The 18,658-nt window shown below is 40.6% G+C and overlaps 1 protein-coding gene across 1 annotated transcript in view; it reads right to left on the bottom strand.

Moving 5' to 3' along the window:
* Window positions 1-7,502: 7,502 nt before the first annotated feature.
* TTC9 (tetratricopeptide repeat domain 9) overlaps window positions 7,503-18,658 on the bottom strand; it is a 29,189-nt gene continuing 18,033 nt past the window's right edge. The window contains exons 2-3 of the mRNA XM_075282916.1: window positions 16,226-16,408; window positions 7,503-9,625 (exon numbers count right to left, since the gene is read on the bottom strand). Coding sequence (XP_075139017.1) covers window positions 9,546-9,625; window positions 16,226-16,408 — 263 coding nt within the window. The 3' untranslated portion in view covers window positions 7,503-9,545. The remainder of the gene's footprint in view (window positions 9,626-16,225; window positions 16,409-18,658) is intronic.

The following is an 18,658-nucleotide window of genomic DNA, read 5'->3' on the forward strand; positions in this document are numbered from 1 at the left end:
CTAATGGCCTATCCTTGTGATAGCTCAGTTGGGGTCTTCCTTCTGGGACCTCCACTATTATTACAAGTTCCTTAGATAGCAACACAGCTATGCACAAGATACCAATACCTGAAGGTAGTGCAGACAGCTGCAAAAGAGGAGCCCAAGGCCCTATTCAGATAGACATAAAAAATCAGCCAGGGACTTCCATTTTTGTAAAGGTAGTGAATTGATCACTCCCTCTATGCTAATTTCTTGCACCTAATGTGCACCACAAGCCCAGATCCGCGCCTCGCCCACCACACTGTGTGAATGTGGGCAGAGCAGGGCAGGGATGTCTCAGCCTGATTGATTTATTATAACACACTAGTTTTCTGGTACGAGTTAGAATGGAAATCTACGCCAGTTCCTACCTAGAATAGATTTCCATGCTGGCGACTGGAAGTTTGGCAGATTTCTCAAGAGACCGCAGCCTCTTTTCTAAATCTCCAGTTCCCTGCAACATTCGGGCCATTTGTTAAGACTGGCATACAATACGCCAGTCTTGATAAATTTGTCCCATTGATTACAATGTGGACATGTCCTTTTTTTGGCTGTTTTAATTGATCTTTCCATAGACTATGAAGTCTATGAGGGTTCCTTGAAAACAGATCCCAGACAGATGCAAAGTGACTAAGGCCTCGTTCACATCTGCATTGGTATTCCGTCCATGAGGACCCCTTCCCCGAACAGAATACCGAACGCAACTGCAAGCGGTGTGCCAGAGAAAGCACACGGACCCCATAGACTATAATGGGCTGCCAGATCTCTGCAGGGATCATGTGGGCAGGAAAGTACTTCACAATCCCCCTTCCTGTCCGCATGATTTGTGCGGGTAGTGTGCGGCAAGCACACGGACTCCATTATAGTCTATGGGGTCCGTGTGCTTTTACTTCACACAGCTTGCAATTGTGTTTGGTATTCCGTTCGGAGGGTCCCTATGTGGACTCCCCAGGATGGAATATCAACACAGACGGGAACCCAGCATAAGAAACGCCCCCCCAAATAATGTTGTGTTTTTCACAGCTGTTTTTATTTGCGATCTGAATATAGCCTAACAATTTGAGGTAAGCTCAAAAAGGGTTGCTAAATTATAAACTGAGAAAACGGCCTACGTTTTATATACATACTGTTCAGGGTATATTTACACATGGAGGATCTGCAGGAATTTCTATGACAGTCCAATGACCTGAAATGGGCTTACAGAAATTCACGACAGACAGATGAATGGAACAAATTCTTGGTTGCGTAAATTTCTGCAACAAATCTGCTCCATGCGATTTCACCCGCAAATTTAACCTACAGTGAAGTAGTAACAACCCCCCCCCCCCCCCGAAAACAGCTCAGTTATGGTTGGAGAAATTTACTAAGATGTGACACGGCTACAGTATTTTCCGCAGCGTTGCACAGGAAACCCTTTTAGGCAGAATGTACCGCAGCTTGTCAAACAATAGAATTATTTCCATTAAAATAAGACTTCATTATAAGATCAAGATCCACTTTCTATCCCAGACGTATAAGAGCAATTATCAGGCGTAAATCAGAGGGATGAAGAGAAGACGGAGAAGTAATTAGCTCCAAGACAAGAAGCGACAATAATTTTCATCTGGATGACTCATGGACTATACACACGACACCTGTTAATCTTTTTAGATGCTGTAGGAGGATTTCATGGGAACAGTGGAAAATAGCTCAAAAATGTAGAAGCAAAAGCCAATACATAGATTTACTGCAGTACTGGTTAGTGTTACCAGCGGATGATGAGCTTCACTGTACAAAGACTATTTCTACAATCACACCTTAAGGCTAGGGCCCCACAGATCGGAAACGCTGCGATTTGCCTGCGGCGGAAACTGTGCGGGAAAAATCGTGGCGTTTTACAGTAATTGCAAAATGGATGGGATTCATGCGAATCCCATGCCCATTTTGCGAGAAAAACCGCAGCGCAGACATACTGCAATTTCCAAAACCGGCGAGGCTTTGGAAATCGCAGCATGTCAATTATATCTACGGAAACGCCAGTGTTTTACCCAAAGATATAATTGTAGCAGAAAGTCCATGGAAGAAAATTCAGAACTTTCTGTTTAAAGTGCTGCAGAAAGAACCGCAATGCGTTCCAGCCGCAGTTTTTCCCCGCAGCACTTTAGCGCTGCGGATCGTCCCGTGGGGCCTTATCCTAAAAGGGCTTATCTTTAGGATACGCCATAAATATTAGACCAGTGTGGATCTGACTCTGGGAACCCCCATGTTTGACTAGACCACAGTACTCGGGGGAGCACTGCACCCACTTCATGGTTTACATGAGTCTGTACACCGGTATGCCATTACCTTAGTAGCAGCAATGCAAAGTACTGTAGTTTCAATTCACTCAAAAGAATGGGGCTCATGTTAACCATTTAGATACTGAATAGTTTCCAACGCAACATTATAATTCATATGCAATCTAGATTCTAATGCTATACATAAATATTGGGTGAATTCATTATTTTTTTACGTCAAAGAATTGGCAAATTGTGACTATTTAATGATTCTTGAGCTGGCCTTGTCACTTTTCGGAAACTTCCCCAATGGTCTATAACCAATGTGTATAATAGGCAGCAACCAAACAGGTTAAAACTCATTTCTTTACTGCAGGATAAAGCCCAAACCATTAAGAAAACACAAATCTCTTACATCAGAGATCCTACAGATACTATCATTATGAACAGTTAACCTGTTGGCGCCAATGGTTTAATGGGTGACCTTTTCCATTTCTCACGGTTTAAAAAAAATAAAAAATTTATGGGCCTTAATATTTTCTATAATAACCACAGGCCTAGGAAAAAAAAAATCCCTGTAAATATTTATTATCTCTACACAAACCACATCTGATATAAACACAGTGGGGCAGATTCATGACGATAAATGAGGTGCAGTCCCTGCCGGGTTGTTCGCCCTGGGGGGGGGTGTTGGGGTGTTTGGGGGTAATTCTCGTAGCTGGCGCACATTGCCTTGTCAATTACCAAAGTTCACTGGTGTAAATGATGGTAAATCCGGTGGGGCTAATGACCCCAACCCCTGCACACCTTTGTCATACTCTATTTTCAGAAAACGGCATTGCAGATTTAAAAAAAAACTGAGTTTTTATACCTTAAATGCCAGTTTTTTGGCATACAAGGCACAGTAAATCTGGCCCATTAACTTCTCAAGAAAACTCTCACCCTTAGTAAGCAACTTCAAGGGGTTGTCCTGTTTTAGACCAATATTGAAAGGCAAATGCTATTGCTCATATAATGAAAAGTTGTGCAATTTTCCCATATACTTTCTGTATCAATTCCTTATGATTTCCTAGATCTCTGCCTGTTGTCATTCATTCTGCTTACATCCAGTAGATAAAAATTAGTTCATGGTCATGTGACCAGTGTTGTAATCAGACATGTGCTTGGTAAGGAGCTGTGCACCTGTGTGTCCATCACATGACCATGGACTGTACATCACATGACCATGGACTGGCTTTTACCTACTACAAGTAAGCAGAATGAATGACAACAAGCAGAGATCATGAAAATGGTGAGGAATTGATACAGAAAGTATATTGGAAAGTTGTTCAACTTTATTATACCAAAACATTTGTCTATCAATATTGTTCTGAAACTGGACAAACCCCTTTAAAAAAGTGTGCCATAGCACACAACCATAAGAGTGTACCACAGTAGTATTGAATCAAATATATAGCTAGCAAATATAGTCAATAAAAAATAATGCATGTGTAATTTATACTATATATCTATATTGGACCCTGAGCCAAAATCTCAAGGACAGTGGCTGTGCCAGTTACAAATATACCTCTGTACTACATGAATAAAATGAAGTCTATGTATGTAGTAGGTCCATAGACTGCAGTATAGAACAGTGTATACACAAAGGGAGGGTCTCAGTATGGCCAATATCGCTGTGCGGTTTCTGACACTGAAGACTAAATGCAGAGCTGGATAAGCCTCAGTAGCCTTGTATCCACTGTGTGTACTAATGTTATGATTGTTCCTAGCATCCTAAAAATAGAAAATGCACAAAACAATATTCCATCAATTCCTCTCCTTCCATTCCTTCTATTATAATTTATCTCATATTACAATTAAAACTGATAAATATATAAAGAAATCATCTGTCCCCCCCCAGGAGCTCATTCATGTCGCTCTACTCCTGAGCGCTCTGTGTCTGGCTGCAGCAGGAGCCTCTCCTCTGGTCCATAATAACACACAAGTCAAAACCCCTCAGCCAAAAATGGAAGACATAAGCAGCCAATGAATCCCTGCAAAATTTCTACAAAACTGTGTGTGTCGGGAACATGCTGTAAACTGTATGCAAAGGTCTGCATACTTTTATCACTTTGACTTTTAGCATTCATTTCAAGGATTCGTGCTCCTCCAAGAAGGGGCAGCCAAAGAAAGCTCTGACTGGATGCAGGTCCTGATGCCGCAACATCACAACAAGACACCCTTGGTTTAGGTTCTTCCACCCAAAGCTAAAGGTCTTGTCATGAGATGTCAGATATCAGTGTCAACAATTGGGGTAGATTTATTACACCGTCTTGGTTGTCCATAGCAACCCATCACAGCGCAGCTTTTCAGGAGCAGAATACAAAATGAAACCTGTGCTGTGATTGGTTGCTATAGACAACCAAGACCAGAATAGTCTTAATTAGAGATGAGCGAACACTATTCGGAACAGCCGTTCCGAATAGCACGCTCCCATAGAAATGAATGGACGTAGCCGGCACACGGGGGGTTAAGCGACCGGCCGCCGGCAAAGTGTGCGTGCCGGCTACGTCCATTCATTTCTATGGGAGCGTGCTATTCGGAACGGCTGTTCCGAATAGTGTTCGCTCATCTCTAGTCTTAATGTGTTTAGTAAATACTTGTAAACCCCATAACATAACAATTCTGGAGCAATTTAAATATCATTCCTCTGTTATTTCTCCTGCAAATTAAGAACCGGTCATTAATAACTATACGGTTCGCAGTGGTTGCAACTGCGATGGGGCCCTGAAGCCAACACCACAGCTGTATACAATTCTTTGGTTTCCTTTCTGATTCCCTTTGATGGCTGGGAGTCTGTGCATTGTAAGTTCATGACCCCTGCCCTCTGGTGAGTTGGAGTGAGAAGATTTATAATACACAGCCTTCCACGGTCAGAAAGGAAAAAGTAACCTTTTCCTGGTTGAAAAAAAATAACATAAGTAAGCAGCATATAGCCAAAGAGGTATTATTTGGCAGTGGCTACAACACAACTTACTATGTGAGGGGCACCAACATGGCGGGTGGGGAATGATGGAAAGTTATGTGCACAGACAGGTTGTCAACAAGTCTTCAAGGCATATTGGGCTCAGATAGGGAAATGAGAATGTAAAATGTGCAAATAGAACATGGCTAGTAGCTGTGAAGAGAAGGTGCAAAGGGGGCCTAAGATCAGCTTTTGCACCAGGGCCTATGAGCCTTTAGTTACACCCCTGGTACTATCATACCCCTTGTCAATGGGACAAATACCTACACAAAGGTCTATGTAAGGACCTCTCCCAGTGACAAGCAAAATAGTCATGGAATTATATACATTTCCAGGATGAATATCAGAGGAAAAGCATAATATAGAGTTTTTAGAGACTACACCCTAGATTTGTTATTACCACAGGGAAGCAAATAATGTATTAAGAAATGACAGAGGAACTCACAGAACTTGTTTAACATACAGAGGAATACAAGATGGCTGCACCAAATCAGTGACCGGGTTTTACTTATTCTTGAGATCGGTGCTGGATCCCCACTATAATAGGACAATCCCTTTAAATTTTCACAAATTCTATTTCTTAAGAAATTAGCAGTTTATACATTCTTTAAAAGCAGAAGAAAATATATTAGGTTTATTATTCTTAAATAACTATTATTTATCATGCTATATTAGAATTGCTTTGTAAAAAAATAACATAGGAATAAAGATACGGTCAGCCATATTGATTAAGTACAGCCTTCCAAAAACGCAGCCTGCTGTAAAGCGATGCCTATCAGACTTCCCACTAATAAGACAGTCCCACTTTACATTTAGCAGAAGCTACAGCGATCTAGGCTACAGTAACATCATGAAATATCAACCAGTGCTATATGGACTGTGTGAAGGAGAAATGGTTCCCAGAAAGCGTTGCGGCAGGTCATTGTTTTATCTTCCCTGGTTTCTCATACCTGCCTGGCTGTCTTTTAGTATGATGATATATGCGAAAGCGTCAGACTTAGGATGTCAGTGATCATGCAAAGGCACAATACTTACTAATAAAGGGACAAGCCTATAAGAATATGGGGGTTCATAGCAGGTCTTGGGATAAACTCTGTTATATTGAAAATGCAGTCTGATCTGTCAAAAGCATGTTATAGAGCAGGAGAAGCTGAGCAGATTGATATATGGTTCTGGTGGAAAAGAGTCAGTCCTTCAAGGCTCAGGAGTCCAGTGAGCAGGCTCACATAGAGAAAACTGCCATACAGAGATGACGTAGAACCGCCCACTGGACTCCTACACACAGAAAGAGCAAGGATTTAGTTATTGATACAAGTTATGGTGCCTAGATTTGTGGGGAAAAGATTCAGTATATTATTACTCTGTTCCACTACTCCGGATGGTGGCACCATGAATGGCATGTGCACTGTAATGGCCATAATTGATAAAAAAAAAAAAAAAAAGAAAAAAAAAAAAAGAAGCTATTTTTCTATATTCATCAGTTTTTTGGGTTAGTCTTGGACTGCAGGTACACATAACCATTTTGCAGCAACGCATTTCTATCTTATCTTTTGTTCACAGTTAAACAAAAAGAGAACAAAAAGCACAGAAATTATTTCAATGGAAATAAAAGACTGGACCATTCGGGACTTTCACTGTCGCAAACAAAGAAGAAAACCACAAAACCAAACCAGAGAGGATGAAAATTGTAGATAACAAAGACATAAATGACACATAATAAACCTATAGGAATAAAAGGACTGGCTGCGGGACAGGTACAGACATCTGTTTTCATTAGAAATAAATGGCGATAAACAAGGCCCAAGTCAGGCATGAATCCTAGGTTACTATGTTCAGCACTTAAAGGGGTTGGCTCAAGTTTTAATTTTATCCCCCAACTACAGGATAGAGGATAACAAACTGATCCATGGGGATCCAATGATCCCATAGACAATGAATGGGCGGCAATAGACATGCTTGGGCTGCATCTTCATTCAGACAAGGGAAAGGGACCCTTTTAGCAAATCCCAAAAACCCCATTAAGGGCAACACAATTTGCCTATTATAACTCTCCCTAAAGAAACGAAGGAGAAGATATTCTGTGTACAGTATGTTACTTAGCACAACCCATCAACCAGATTGACTTTTTAATTTACGCCCGATTATGGTAGTAAAGTCGTATATAAAAAGATGTAACATGTTACAATTGACAAAGGAAAGAAATGAGAAAACTTTGTGTAGTCAAGCTGAAAATGTATTTTTAGAATCATTTATGAAAGGCAAGGGTTAAAAAAAGGCGCAAACTAGTGGAACAAATGCACAACTGCTCATAGCGCACATAACAAAGAAATTCTGGCAGTCAAATATTCAGAAGGAGAAGAGCATCTTCACCTCCCCAGCAAACCTCTCCAACTTCATCGGTGCAAAATGTAATAAAGGTGTGCCCATGTAATATTTGATTAATTCAGTGAGATGTATGAATTGATGTCATATGTCAGAGTGAATTTCCCTCTAGAAAGCAATACGGAAGGGTATCTGTCCCATATAGGCTGTACGATATGTACTGTATTCAGACTATATAATACAATACAATACAATACAATACATAGCCTTCTCTCCATCTTAAAGGGAACCTGTCACATGTTATGGTATTGATGCATTGGGCTGTGAAAAAAAGATATAACATGTCATTTATCTGCTGAACTCTCTGTTCTGTGCTGAGAAGTCCAGGAGGCAGTTTTGTTAGTGACTGACAGACTCCCCTATGACTGTGTATACAGAAATAGCTGTCAGTCACTGATCGCACCGCCTCCTTGTTTTCTCAACAAAGATAGTGCAGAGATTTCAATGGGTAAATGACAAGCTGTACTGAATTTTCTCCCACAAACTATCAAACTGTTCAGCTTCTTATACTCTACAATACATTGCCTACAGATTGAACAACATTTTCCATGTGACAGGTTTCCTTCAAGCAGCCCAGACAGATCAAAATCACCAGACAGCAGATATCATGGGAAATAGAGATCAGGCATAGTGGCTTTCAATATGCCCAATCCTCTGTACAGCAGGTATCTGGCGGCAGCAGCTTATAACCCTTATAAATGCACATTCAGTGAGGTGTGAATAGGGAGGAATAGCTGAAGTGTATGGGAAACGTTATGCTTGGACTACAGACAAGAACATGTACATCCCCATATGGGACCTTTGTCATGCCCGAAGATAGAAAGACGACAATACGAAACATCACATTATCTGTTGTAGGAAGTGAATTGTAGCAGGTCATACATTAGAAAACAGTACATCTAGCGCTCTGCTGTAGTCACGTCTTCCACAGAACCTCTTGAATTCAAGTTAATGAGCCCAGCCCGGGCTATTGCAGTAGTAAAAGGCAGAAACTGTATGATCTGACATAAAAAAGACAGGTTGTCAGGTATGTGTCCTGGCTCAAAGTCCTCATTCTTCAAAGCATACAACAAACTGTAACATGCAGCTCAGAAGCGGGGAGCCCGGCCATGAAAGCTCTATGTAATGTTACAAGCTCATTCCCTATTAGAATGTTCTAGTTTTTCTCTGCTACAAAAGGTTGTTGCAATGAAGGACCTGGCATCTCTGTTGGACGCAACGTACGGTAATGTTAACACACGGCAGCTCCCCATAATCATCGCTTAATGGTTAGCGTACGGCAACTGGAATGTGGGCAGGTCGAGACGACAATTTGCACACACGGATATACTCTGTAATCAAGAGGAGAGAGCTGCCATTATTAAAGTGCCCGCTTCCAACCTCTGCTCTGCACGTTCCATCCTTACATAATTGGCATGTAGCTTTCTCCCTTAGAAGTGTTTCTAACAATTATAGATCTATAAAAATAGCTTGCGGTGTCTAAAGTGAAGGAGGAATCAAGCCAGGCTGGAAAGGTTTTGCATGATGCACGAGACCCTTTCAACGTCAACAGTTTGGACATTAGGCAGATTTTTAAAAAATAAAAATCTGCACTCGTCACCCTCCTTCCCTTTTTTTCACAGCAGGTACAAGCCAGTGGCAGGGTGCACTGCAGCAATGGACAGAATTACACATACAGGACATTACATTTCCAAGTCCTTTGAGTCTCCCGGCCCTCTTGGCAGTAAGGATTCAGGGTACTTAAGCAGAGATGCATCCAGCAAGTTACCCCAAAACAAAACAATAAAAAGCAGTGGAACTGGTCAGTGATACCGGACGCCTGACCCGCACAGCTCGCAGTGATGAAACAGTCATGTGATCCCATTGGCAAATGGTTCTCTCATTTAAGATAGCTCCTTTTCTCTTTGGGAACATCTACTGAGCTTCATTTCCGCCAACTGGATGTACCGGATGACGTTGGTATCTGTGGAAAGACAAAAAATAGCAAAGATGGAGAGATATTAGAAAGGATCGCATGAATATAAGGTCAGCCCATAGCAACCAAAACTATAGCAGTCATTTACGTTTTGGCATCTGCAAGGCAGGTATACGTTTTGGGGTCTTTTTTTTTTATACCGCTTTTGCTTTCCTAAATTGTTAGTTTTTTTTCTTCCCATGGGGCCTATAGATAACATATGTCTTTCACTGTATGCATGCCATAGCATATGTCACTTCTGAATACTCCAAATTTAGACCAATTATATGAAATGAAGAAAACCCTAGATACGTTTTCTAACACTAAAAATTTTTTTAGCAAATGTTGGTGACAATTTACATGCAGCAATTGGAATTGAGCATGGCATGTAAGGGGTCAAATGGCCAGGGATGGTGCTGTAAAATACAGCCAGCATTGACAAATCATGGAAGGGTACAACATCAGCTCACAGGAATGTAATAGTTCCTATAACTTAGTAATATATCCTAAGAAGTTACAGTCTGTAGGTTGTCTGTGGAAACAGAAAGCCCTATCTCTACTCATTGTCAGACATGTGACCAACTACTTAGCTCTGTCTAAGGGTATGTTCACATGGCGGAATTTGCATTCCACGTGTGAACATTCCATGCACTGCACCGATATCCTGTCGCGGCATTCCGCTCCAGATTAGGCCCGAATTAATGGAATGAATTCGGAGGGACTCTTGCGCTGTGGACGCCGCGGCTGAGTCAGCCGCGGAATCCGTGGGAAGAAAGGGCATGTCGCTTCTTTTTTCCTCTACTAGCTAGCAGAAAAAAGGAGCGAGCGGTTCCCATTGAAGTCAATGGGAGCCCTTTTTGGCAGCGGATTTTGAGGCAGATTCCGCACCAAAAAACTTTGTGTGAATGAGCCCTAAATAGTAAATTGATCTCCCACAATGCACTGCCCAATGTAGACAGGAGATCAGAATATTCAGCTGTAGCCACAAATGCAAAAAATTACGTAACTTGAGCTGTACAATAAATGTAAAGCAAAATATATACACTATGTGATGTATGTAAAAATGTATAATGTACATATATAAATATATATGTATGTATAGATTTTAATTGTGCATGGTTTTGTTGGAAATTATTTCTCAAGATTGGAATATTCCTTTACGTTTGGAATGGGTGTCAGCACTAAGAGCAGGGGCGTAACTTGAGGGGGTGCAGTCGCATCGGACCCAGGAGCCTTAGGGTGCCCACAAGCACTGGTACCAGCTTCCATCTGACCCATAAGCAAAAGGACACCCACAGATTACCCTAACCACACTAAGGTGGATTAAACTCCTTCCTACCTGTAACCATCACTATCCAGAATTCGCTGTAGGCATGAAGTAGGGGGCCCCGGACAACAGACTGCATCAGGACTTTAGTTACGCCACTGACTAAGAGTAACATTAACATTTAGGTCTATACTGTAATGTGCAGTGACAGGTAGGCCCAAAGATTTCAGGTAAAATAGATTTGTAGCAATAAAGACGATGAGGAATATGGTGGAATGCACATACCTAGGCCTAAGTCTGCTCTGCTATTTCGGCCGGCAGTCACATGGCTGCTCTATATATAACCTATGCCAAGTATCTATCCCTTGGTATGTGTCTGCCTGTTAGGTGTTCAATGCTACGGACTCATAAACATGTAGGCACAGGTTACTGAATGACTTTGACATAGTTCTGTTTTTATTTTAGGTACCCAAAATGGCCTTTAGTCCCTGGAAAAATCTGAAATGTGGTCAAAAGTCAGCAACATTTATGATCTGCCTGGTGTGCAGATATAGAAGGGCATTATGGCTTATGACGCATCTCCGAACCCATACATATAAACAATAGTATTAGTCAATAGTAGTGTAATATTAATACAGGTGTGTACATGCTCCAAGGCCTCATGCACACAGTACAGATTCAAACCTAAACCACAAATTCTAGTTTGCAATGACAGCTATCAGGGCATGGTGAGAGTTGTAGTTCCCTTGTATCTGGAAGGGAGTTTGGAGAGGACTGCTGGACAACAATGAGTGTCAGACAAAAAAAAAAAAAGAAAAGAAGCAAATTTAACATTTTCTGGCAGATTAGACAGATTTCAGTCATAAAATTTAATTTGCGGTTTGGAATAATATTGGTCATTTACATATATATACATATATTAGTGACCTGACAACAAACAACAACAAGTCTTGTTTTTTTTCCTTTTCTCCCATTTCTTTTTCATCTTTACACTACCTTTCTGTCCTCTTTGACCCCTTTTACTAATGTTCCTTCTTAATAGTGTATTGGTTTGAATGCTGGGGACCCTGTTTTTTATCTCCTATTTTTTCTGTGCCCCTCATTTACCGTAAATAAAAAATAAAATAAATAAAAAAAATAAATAATAGTAATAGTAATAATAATAATAATAATAATAATAATAATAAAATAGATACATTTCTTTAAAAAAAAAAATCTGCAAAAGGTAACTACTACATATATAAGCAAAGTATTGACCTCTTCTGCAGAGTCTTTACACTCCTTATTACCAGAGGGCACCACTCCCATCTGTAAGTGGCATTGTGCCAGATAAAGGAATGTGCTACATGTTGTAATCTACATTTGTATTAAAATGGCCATACACACATACACATTGGAATAATAATGGCCAAACCCAAGCAGAATAAGTATAGGGCAGTTGGGACTGAAATAGTAAAAAAAAATTTCTGACAACTTCTGGACTAAAATGTAAGTACTTTATTTAAAAACATTGCTGAAAATACTCTCTAAAAGTTCCTAACACTACGTATTGCCCTTCTAGATAATTTGCTGTTCACACCCAGTTACTACGGAAAGTCCGTCCATAGAGACATGAGACATTAAGACGGAAGCACGGTGATCTGGATCCTGCCTTGTATTTGCAGTCCAGTGTCCCTGGATCTCCTATATTATGTTTTCTCAGCAATTTGTTTGCTACTGTACAGTAACTCCTGGCAGAATTGCTTGTAAATAAGTTAGTCGTAGTAATGGATAGGGTGATGTGCAGACTGATCCGTATTGTACACGCTCAAAGCTTTATATGGAAATGCAAAATGTGAAGCAGCCATAATGGGGTTATTAGCAGCAGAAAAACTGATAGGACACAACATATTAAGGCTTATAGTTATAGAACAGATTGCTCAGTAACATCTGGCACATTTTTCACAAAAACTCTGGTACCCTTTAACATGTCCGATCCTTTGCTTCTCACAGGAGATAATCTGCTGCTGGAGTAGTCTTCCCCTCTCCCCAGAGAGAACCCCCACCCACACATTAGGCTGACAGCTCTCTAAAGTGTACGGTCAGCCTTAGTCACACAGATCATTAATATTCTGTATAAGATGAATATGCATGACAATGGAGTTTATGATGTGATTTATACAGTTTTTACTTTTCTTTTTTTTTTTTTTTGCGGTTGTAAAAAAATATTACAAATTAAAAAAAAATCCCTCCCAAATTTTTTATTTCCATGATACATTATTCACATTGTCATTTGTCAAAATAGTTCCGTTACCCCTGTGGAAGTAACAAGATCTGAGCTCTACATATAAGTACACAATAATGTGGAACAGCCCGGACATTTTCTGCATGAGGTCATAGACATGTTTCCAATCCTCACTAAAGATCCCCTGAACACATCTACAAGGTTCTGTTCGAGGGCTTGTATTTTCCAGTTCATTATCTGACTCATTTCTTGGAATTTAGGGCTTGCACCCTTTCAGCGTAAAATATTTTCTTCACGCTGATAAATCTGGAGTCTCCTCCTTAGTAATAAGAAGGGGAATTTCAGAACAGGTTCTATGCTACTAAGGCAGCAAGAGAAATAAAAAAAAGAGAATGTGAAGCGAAGTTTAGTGTAGATCCCTGCCCTTTATTAAGGGGTTTTACAAGATTAAACAAAATATACACCTTCTTCCAGATAAAGGACCACTCTTGACCCTGGGTTGTGATACCAGGAATATATCATGGAACTATTTCTGAAAAAAAGTATCCATGTTTTTCTCATCTCAGCGCAGAGACAATGAATGGAACAGGAAGCGGACAGTGCTATTCTCTGTGTAGTGGCCAGACCTAGTACTGCAGTTCAGCTCCCTTTAATTTAAATGGGAACTATGGTGCCGTGACCTAGTTTTGCCACTGCACAAAGAACAGCGCTGTCTGCTTTCTGCTCCATTCTCTGTGCATCAGGTGCTGAGAACAGCTAATGGATGGGGCTCACAGGTGTCCGACCCCCACAGAACATGGTTAATGCATGGTATTTGTATATTAACCAACTGTACATAATAACATATTTTTGGATCAGCCGTATATTAGCTACATTTCTTTATGTAGGTATCCATTTTTGGGTACACACAATCATATGACAGCTAAACTCCACCTAGAGTAAGAAAATTTTTTTGATATGTTGTTTGTTTTGTTTTTTTCTCTTTAAAGGGGTATTCTGGTAATTTCACATTATCCCCATCCATAGGACTCATGCATGCACCCTGCATTTCATTCACTTCTATGGGACTGCAGATAAGAGCTGAGCTCCAGATCTTGGGTCTCTTTGGTGTGTTCTTATCATTTGGGGTCACAGGGGTTAGACAGTTGTGGATAGGTGATAACTTTTAATCACTGGAATACCCCCTTACAAAACCCCATTTATAAAATCATAGGATATGATCCATTACTTGTATAATATACTCCAGCATCACTAGGCTCCTCTCCATCACTTACAGTAAGGGGATAAAATAACTCCATATTTTCCTATGAAAGCTTATAAGATTATTTTCTCCTCATACACCATCTATTCAGAAGGGATCCCATAGTGACAGTGCTCAGTGTGTCTAGAGATTAACCAGTTCTGAATAAACTAGTCCCCATGGGACCCTGACAGCTGTGACATGATGGAAATATGCGATGCTGGGGAGACATAGTTCTGCATTACACTCATTGTTCTAACTAATACATGGACTAAGCATGGTTATAATTATTATTGAGCTTCAGGAAGACCTTACAATAAAAAGGGGTATTTTGCACGCTCAACTCGAAGTATACAGGAATGACTATTCACTAAAAGAGCTCACCTTGCTATGGTTCTCCTTGCACAGCCAGTTAGTAAGAGGCGATATATGGGGGAAAATAGTGAATGGAGCACAGTATTAAACCAGCAACGTATTCCCATCATGTCGGTTTCAAATGGTCTATGCCCCACTGATCAAAAAGTGATGGCATACCCCAGCCATATAAAATGTAAACTCAGGGGGGCAACACGGTGGCTCAGTGGTTAGCACTGCAGCCTTGCCGCGCTGGGGTCCTGGTGTTCAAATCCCGCCAAGGGCAAAAAACCATCTGAAAGGAGTTTGTATGTTCTCCCCGTGTTTGCATGGATTTCCATCCCATATTCCAAAAGACATACTGATAGGGAAAAATGTACATTGTGAGCTCTATGTGGGGCTGACAATCTACATTTAAAGATATATAAATAAATAAAATGTAAACTCCAATTTCAGGCTCTATTTATAAAAGTGAATATATGCTTTAAAAGAAATGTTTCACCAGAACCGATCATTTCCATATGACCCACCTGGGACCCTACTCTATTACCCAAAGAAGCAAGACACTATAAAAAGTGGCATGACCATAGATTACTTATATACTCATTCCTCTAAACAGGCACAGTATATTTCTGATCACTCCCATCGCCAAAAAAATGGCAAAATATATTTTTGTACCACTTTGAAGGAGTGGACCTGCCCAGAGCATAGTCTGATGACAGATCCATTGTAAAGGGGGATTAAACATATCCTTAATATGAGCCATTGCTGTTTGATGGGTGACTATCTGACCAGTGTAATACTGAAGCACACTGTGGATTGTATTGCAAGCAGTAGAAGGTCTGTGCAACTTTTTGGCTCTCGAGTGACCCTTTGTGTCTAGGAGACAGTTAGCAGAGGATAAAGAATGTAAATAGCAAACCATAACATCCATCAAATCCTGGCAGGGAAATTGCAATTTCAATGAGCTGGCAAAGTCACTAGTATGACAGTACAGCTTCACCGTGATAGAAGGCTGAAAACCTCCATCATCCCAAGTAATTGTTTATAGTACTGTCAGCAAAGGGAATATTGGGGTCGGAGTGGGCAGAATCTTTTCACTATAAACAGATGAATTCAATTCTACTGTTTACCCACAGATCCGGTTTTAGAAACTGTAGACGTATAATATACATAGGAGGCTTTTATCCCCTTCTTGATGAATATTGTAGCCTTGTCCAGGGCTCTCCACCTCTACAGGCCCCACATAGTAAGTAAAGAAGGAGCAAAAAGGAACTGGCCAAAGGGCATAAAGTGGTTGAGCTATCAAAAGTAATGGTCAGGATTCCAAGCAGATATGGGGGAAGGGAGGAATGTGTAAAGGTTATCAGTGTCGCTTCCACTCTTCCAGTGATTTCCAAATAAAGACGTCTTTAGACAAGTCTTATCACGGGCACTTCAGACCTCACTCAAGAAAACTAGCCTTGGAAAAGTGGTACTCCACAAGCTCAACATTTACACTGCAGGACATTTAAGTAATTGTACCTGTTGGCTGCCGGCTCTTGGCTTCCTTCAAGTAGAACAGTGCTTTGTCATAGTCTCCCAAGTGGTAAAAGGCTACTCCAGATCTGTACAGGGCCTTGAAGTTCTCCCCTTCCTTCTTAAGAACCTTCAGGCAGTATTCCTTAACCCGCTCATAGTTCACCAGCTCAGCCTGCAGAAGACACGCTGTGGGGAAAACGAGACTCCGTCAAGCACAGACTGTGAAGAAGGTTGACAAGTGCATTATGCTTTATGACATGAGAAATGCTCAAAATACAAGAAACCGACGAGTTCTATATTCTCAATACAAGTGTACAAATGACATTGTGTAATCCAGAGCAAGGATCCAAGCATTACAGAACAATGAGAAATAACAGTAATGTACCACAACAGCACAAGTCATACTGAAACATTGTTATAGTCAAGGAAAATAAGGGTCAGATACAGTTCCCTTGAAGGGCTTTACATGGAGGACACAATATGGAGCATTGTACACAATATAATGAACAGAATTGAAATGACTCATAGTTGGTAAGGAAATGTAAAATGTAGACAGAGTTTCCATGGCCTCAGCTGGTGTTTGGAATCAACACAATGTGCAACCTCGTCTTCTCTGCAGGTTCCTGAATGGAAAAATCTAATGGGCAGTCACCAACATAAAGCTATTACCAGTGATCTATGTATAGTGATAATGGGAAAGGGGGTAGGATTTATTAAGAATGCCATTCTCTTTGACAGTCTTAATGAAACCCCCGGATGGCAGGAGATGTGCCCTAAAGAATAAGAGGCTTGGGCCTCTTAATGGTTCAGACGTGCTCCTGTGTAACAAAAGTGAAATCTATGAAAGTCAGAAATTAGCGTAGATTTACACAAGTTATCTAGAGTGTGCTATAATAAATCTGCTGGACTCTCCGCCCCAACTCTACCCACTTAGGTAAAAAGTGTCGAGTGGGGCACAAAAGCAACAATGTGGCTCATCTTTGCACAAGAAAGCCATGCACCAAAGATTTGCCACAAAACATCTACACCGGAATACTGGGATAGATGGCTTGGGGAATTCCCACTTGCAACTGTAAGCAAATATACTGAAAACAAGTAAACATAAATAGATGTAATAGTACATGTAAAATAATTATATATAATACAATAAATAACATATTGTAAATGGAGAAAAATGTGAGCTCTTCCCCAACAGACATTGCAAGATATACCATCAATAAGATGCATGGTGCTGCACCTAGTAATAAGTTTTCTATCTCACCCAAAGTGCTTTATTTACATGAATACTGTCATGTGATGACAATTTCGGCAAAGCATTGCAGAATATGTTAGTGCTATCTAAATCAATAAATAGATAGACTGTGGCTGCAGTGTAGGGGAGACATCATCGCAGCTGGTCTCCATCAGTTCAAGGACAACTGAGAATTAGAGCTGGAGCCTACAGAGAAATAGTGTATATAGCAAGGGTCAGCAACCTTTTTTTTGCATAGTGTGGTGATTTTAAAAAAATAAAAAAAATGAGGTACTTGGTGTTCCATGCAATAGTTGTAAGGATGTAGACTCCCCTACATGGAGGTCATATAGAGCAAACCTTAATAGTACCCAATTATTGGTTGATTAAACGCATACTTCAGTGTCATCCTTGTCCCTGATCTTTGTTTCCAAAGATGATCCTTGTTTGGTGGATACTATTTTGGCTGAACAAAAGCTATGAGTGAGCCTGTTTTGTGGGGACCAGAGACAACCCAGTCTTTTTGTTGACCAGACTCATACAAATCCTTCCAACCTTGTTAAAATGAAGAAATGCCAACCTTAGAATGTTTAGCTGCCAAATTATTCTTTTGTGCTTACTTCAAGGTACAAAATCGAATTGCACAGACAATTCCTGGCCTCCAACTAGGCTAGTATGCGGCTGTGATACTAGGACATCAAGCCTTAGGCTGGTCTTACACAACCGTATTGAATGTACGGTCCGCAAGTTGCTGATCAGCATTACACGGCCATAATGTAAGTCCGCAAATGGTCCGCAATTGAGGGTTTTCAATTGCGGACCATTTGCGGACACATTATATTCAATGCGGCCTCCTACACCACCGGATATTTTATCCATGGTATGGCCGGGCCGCAACTGTGGTCCGCAATTTATAGAACATGTCCGTAATGGCCGTGAATTGCAGCACTGCACGGACTCGCCCATAGAACTCTATGGGCGAGTGCAACAGGTCACGGACGTCTGAGGAGTCTATGTTGCCAATCAGACGCTAATTATCAAACGCTGCAATTACAAGCAAGTCCCATAGAGAAAAGCTGTTTTCATATTAAAAGTTAAGTTTCCCATTTGGTTCCCATAACTGTCACTATATATAACCAACATTTATTTTCTACTCCACTCCCATTATATTTATGTAGTGAAACTATGGACGTCCCATGGAAATC

This window comes from Leptodactylus fuscus, chromosome 7 (genome assembly GCF_031893055.1).
Source record: "Leptodactylus fuscus isolate aLepFus1 chromosome 7, aLepFus1.hap2, whole genome shotgun sequence".
In the NCBI taxonomy this organism is placed as follows: Eukaryota; Metazoa; Chordata; class Amphibia; order Anura; family Leptodactylidae; genus Leptodactylus; species Leptodactylus fuscus.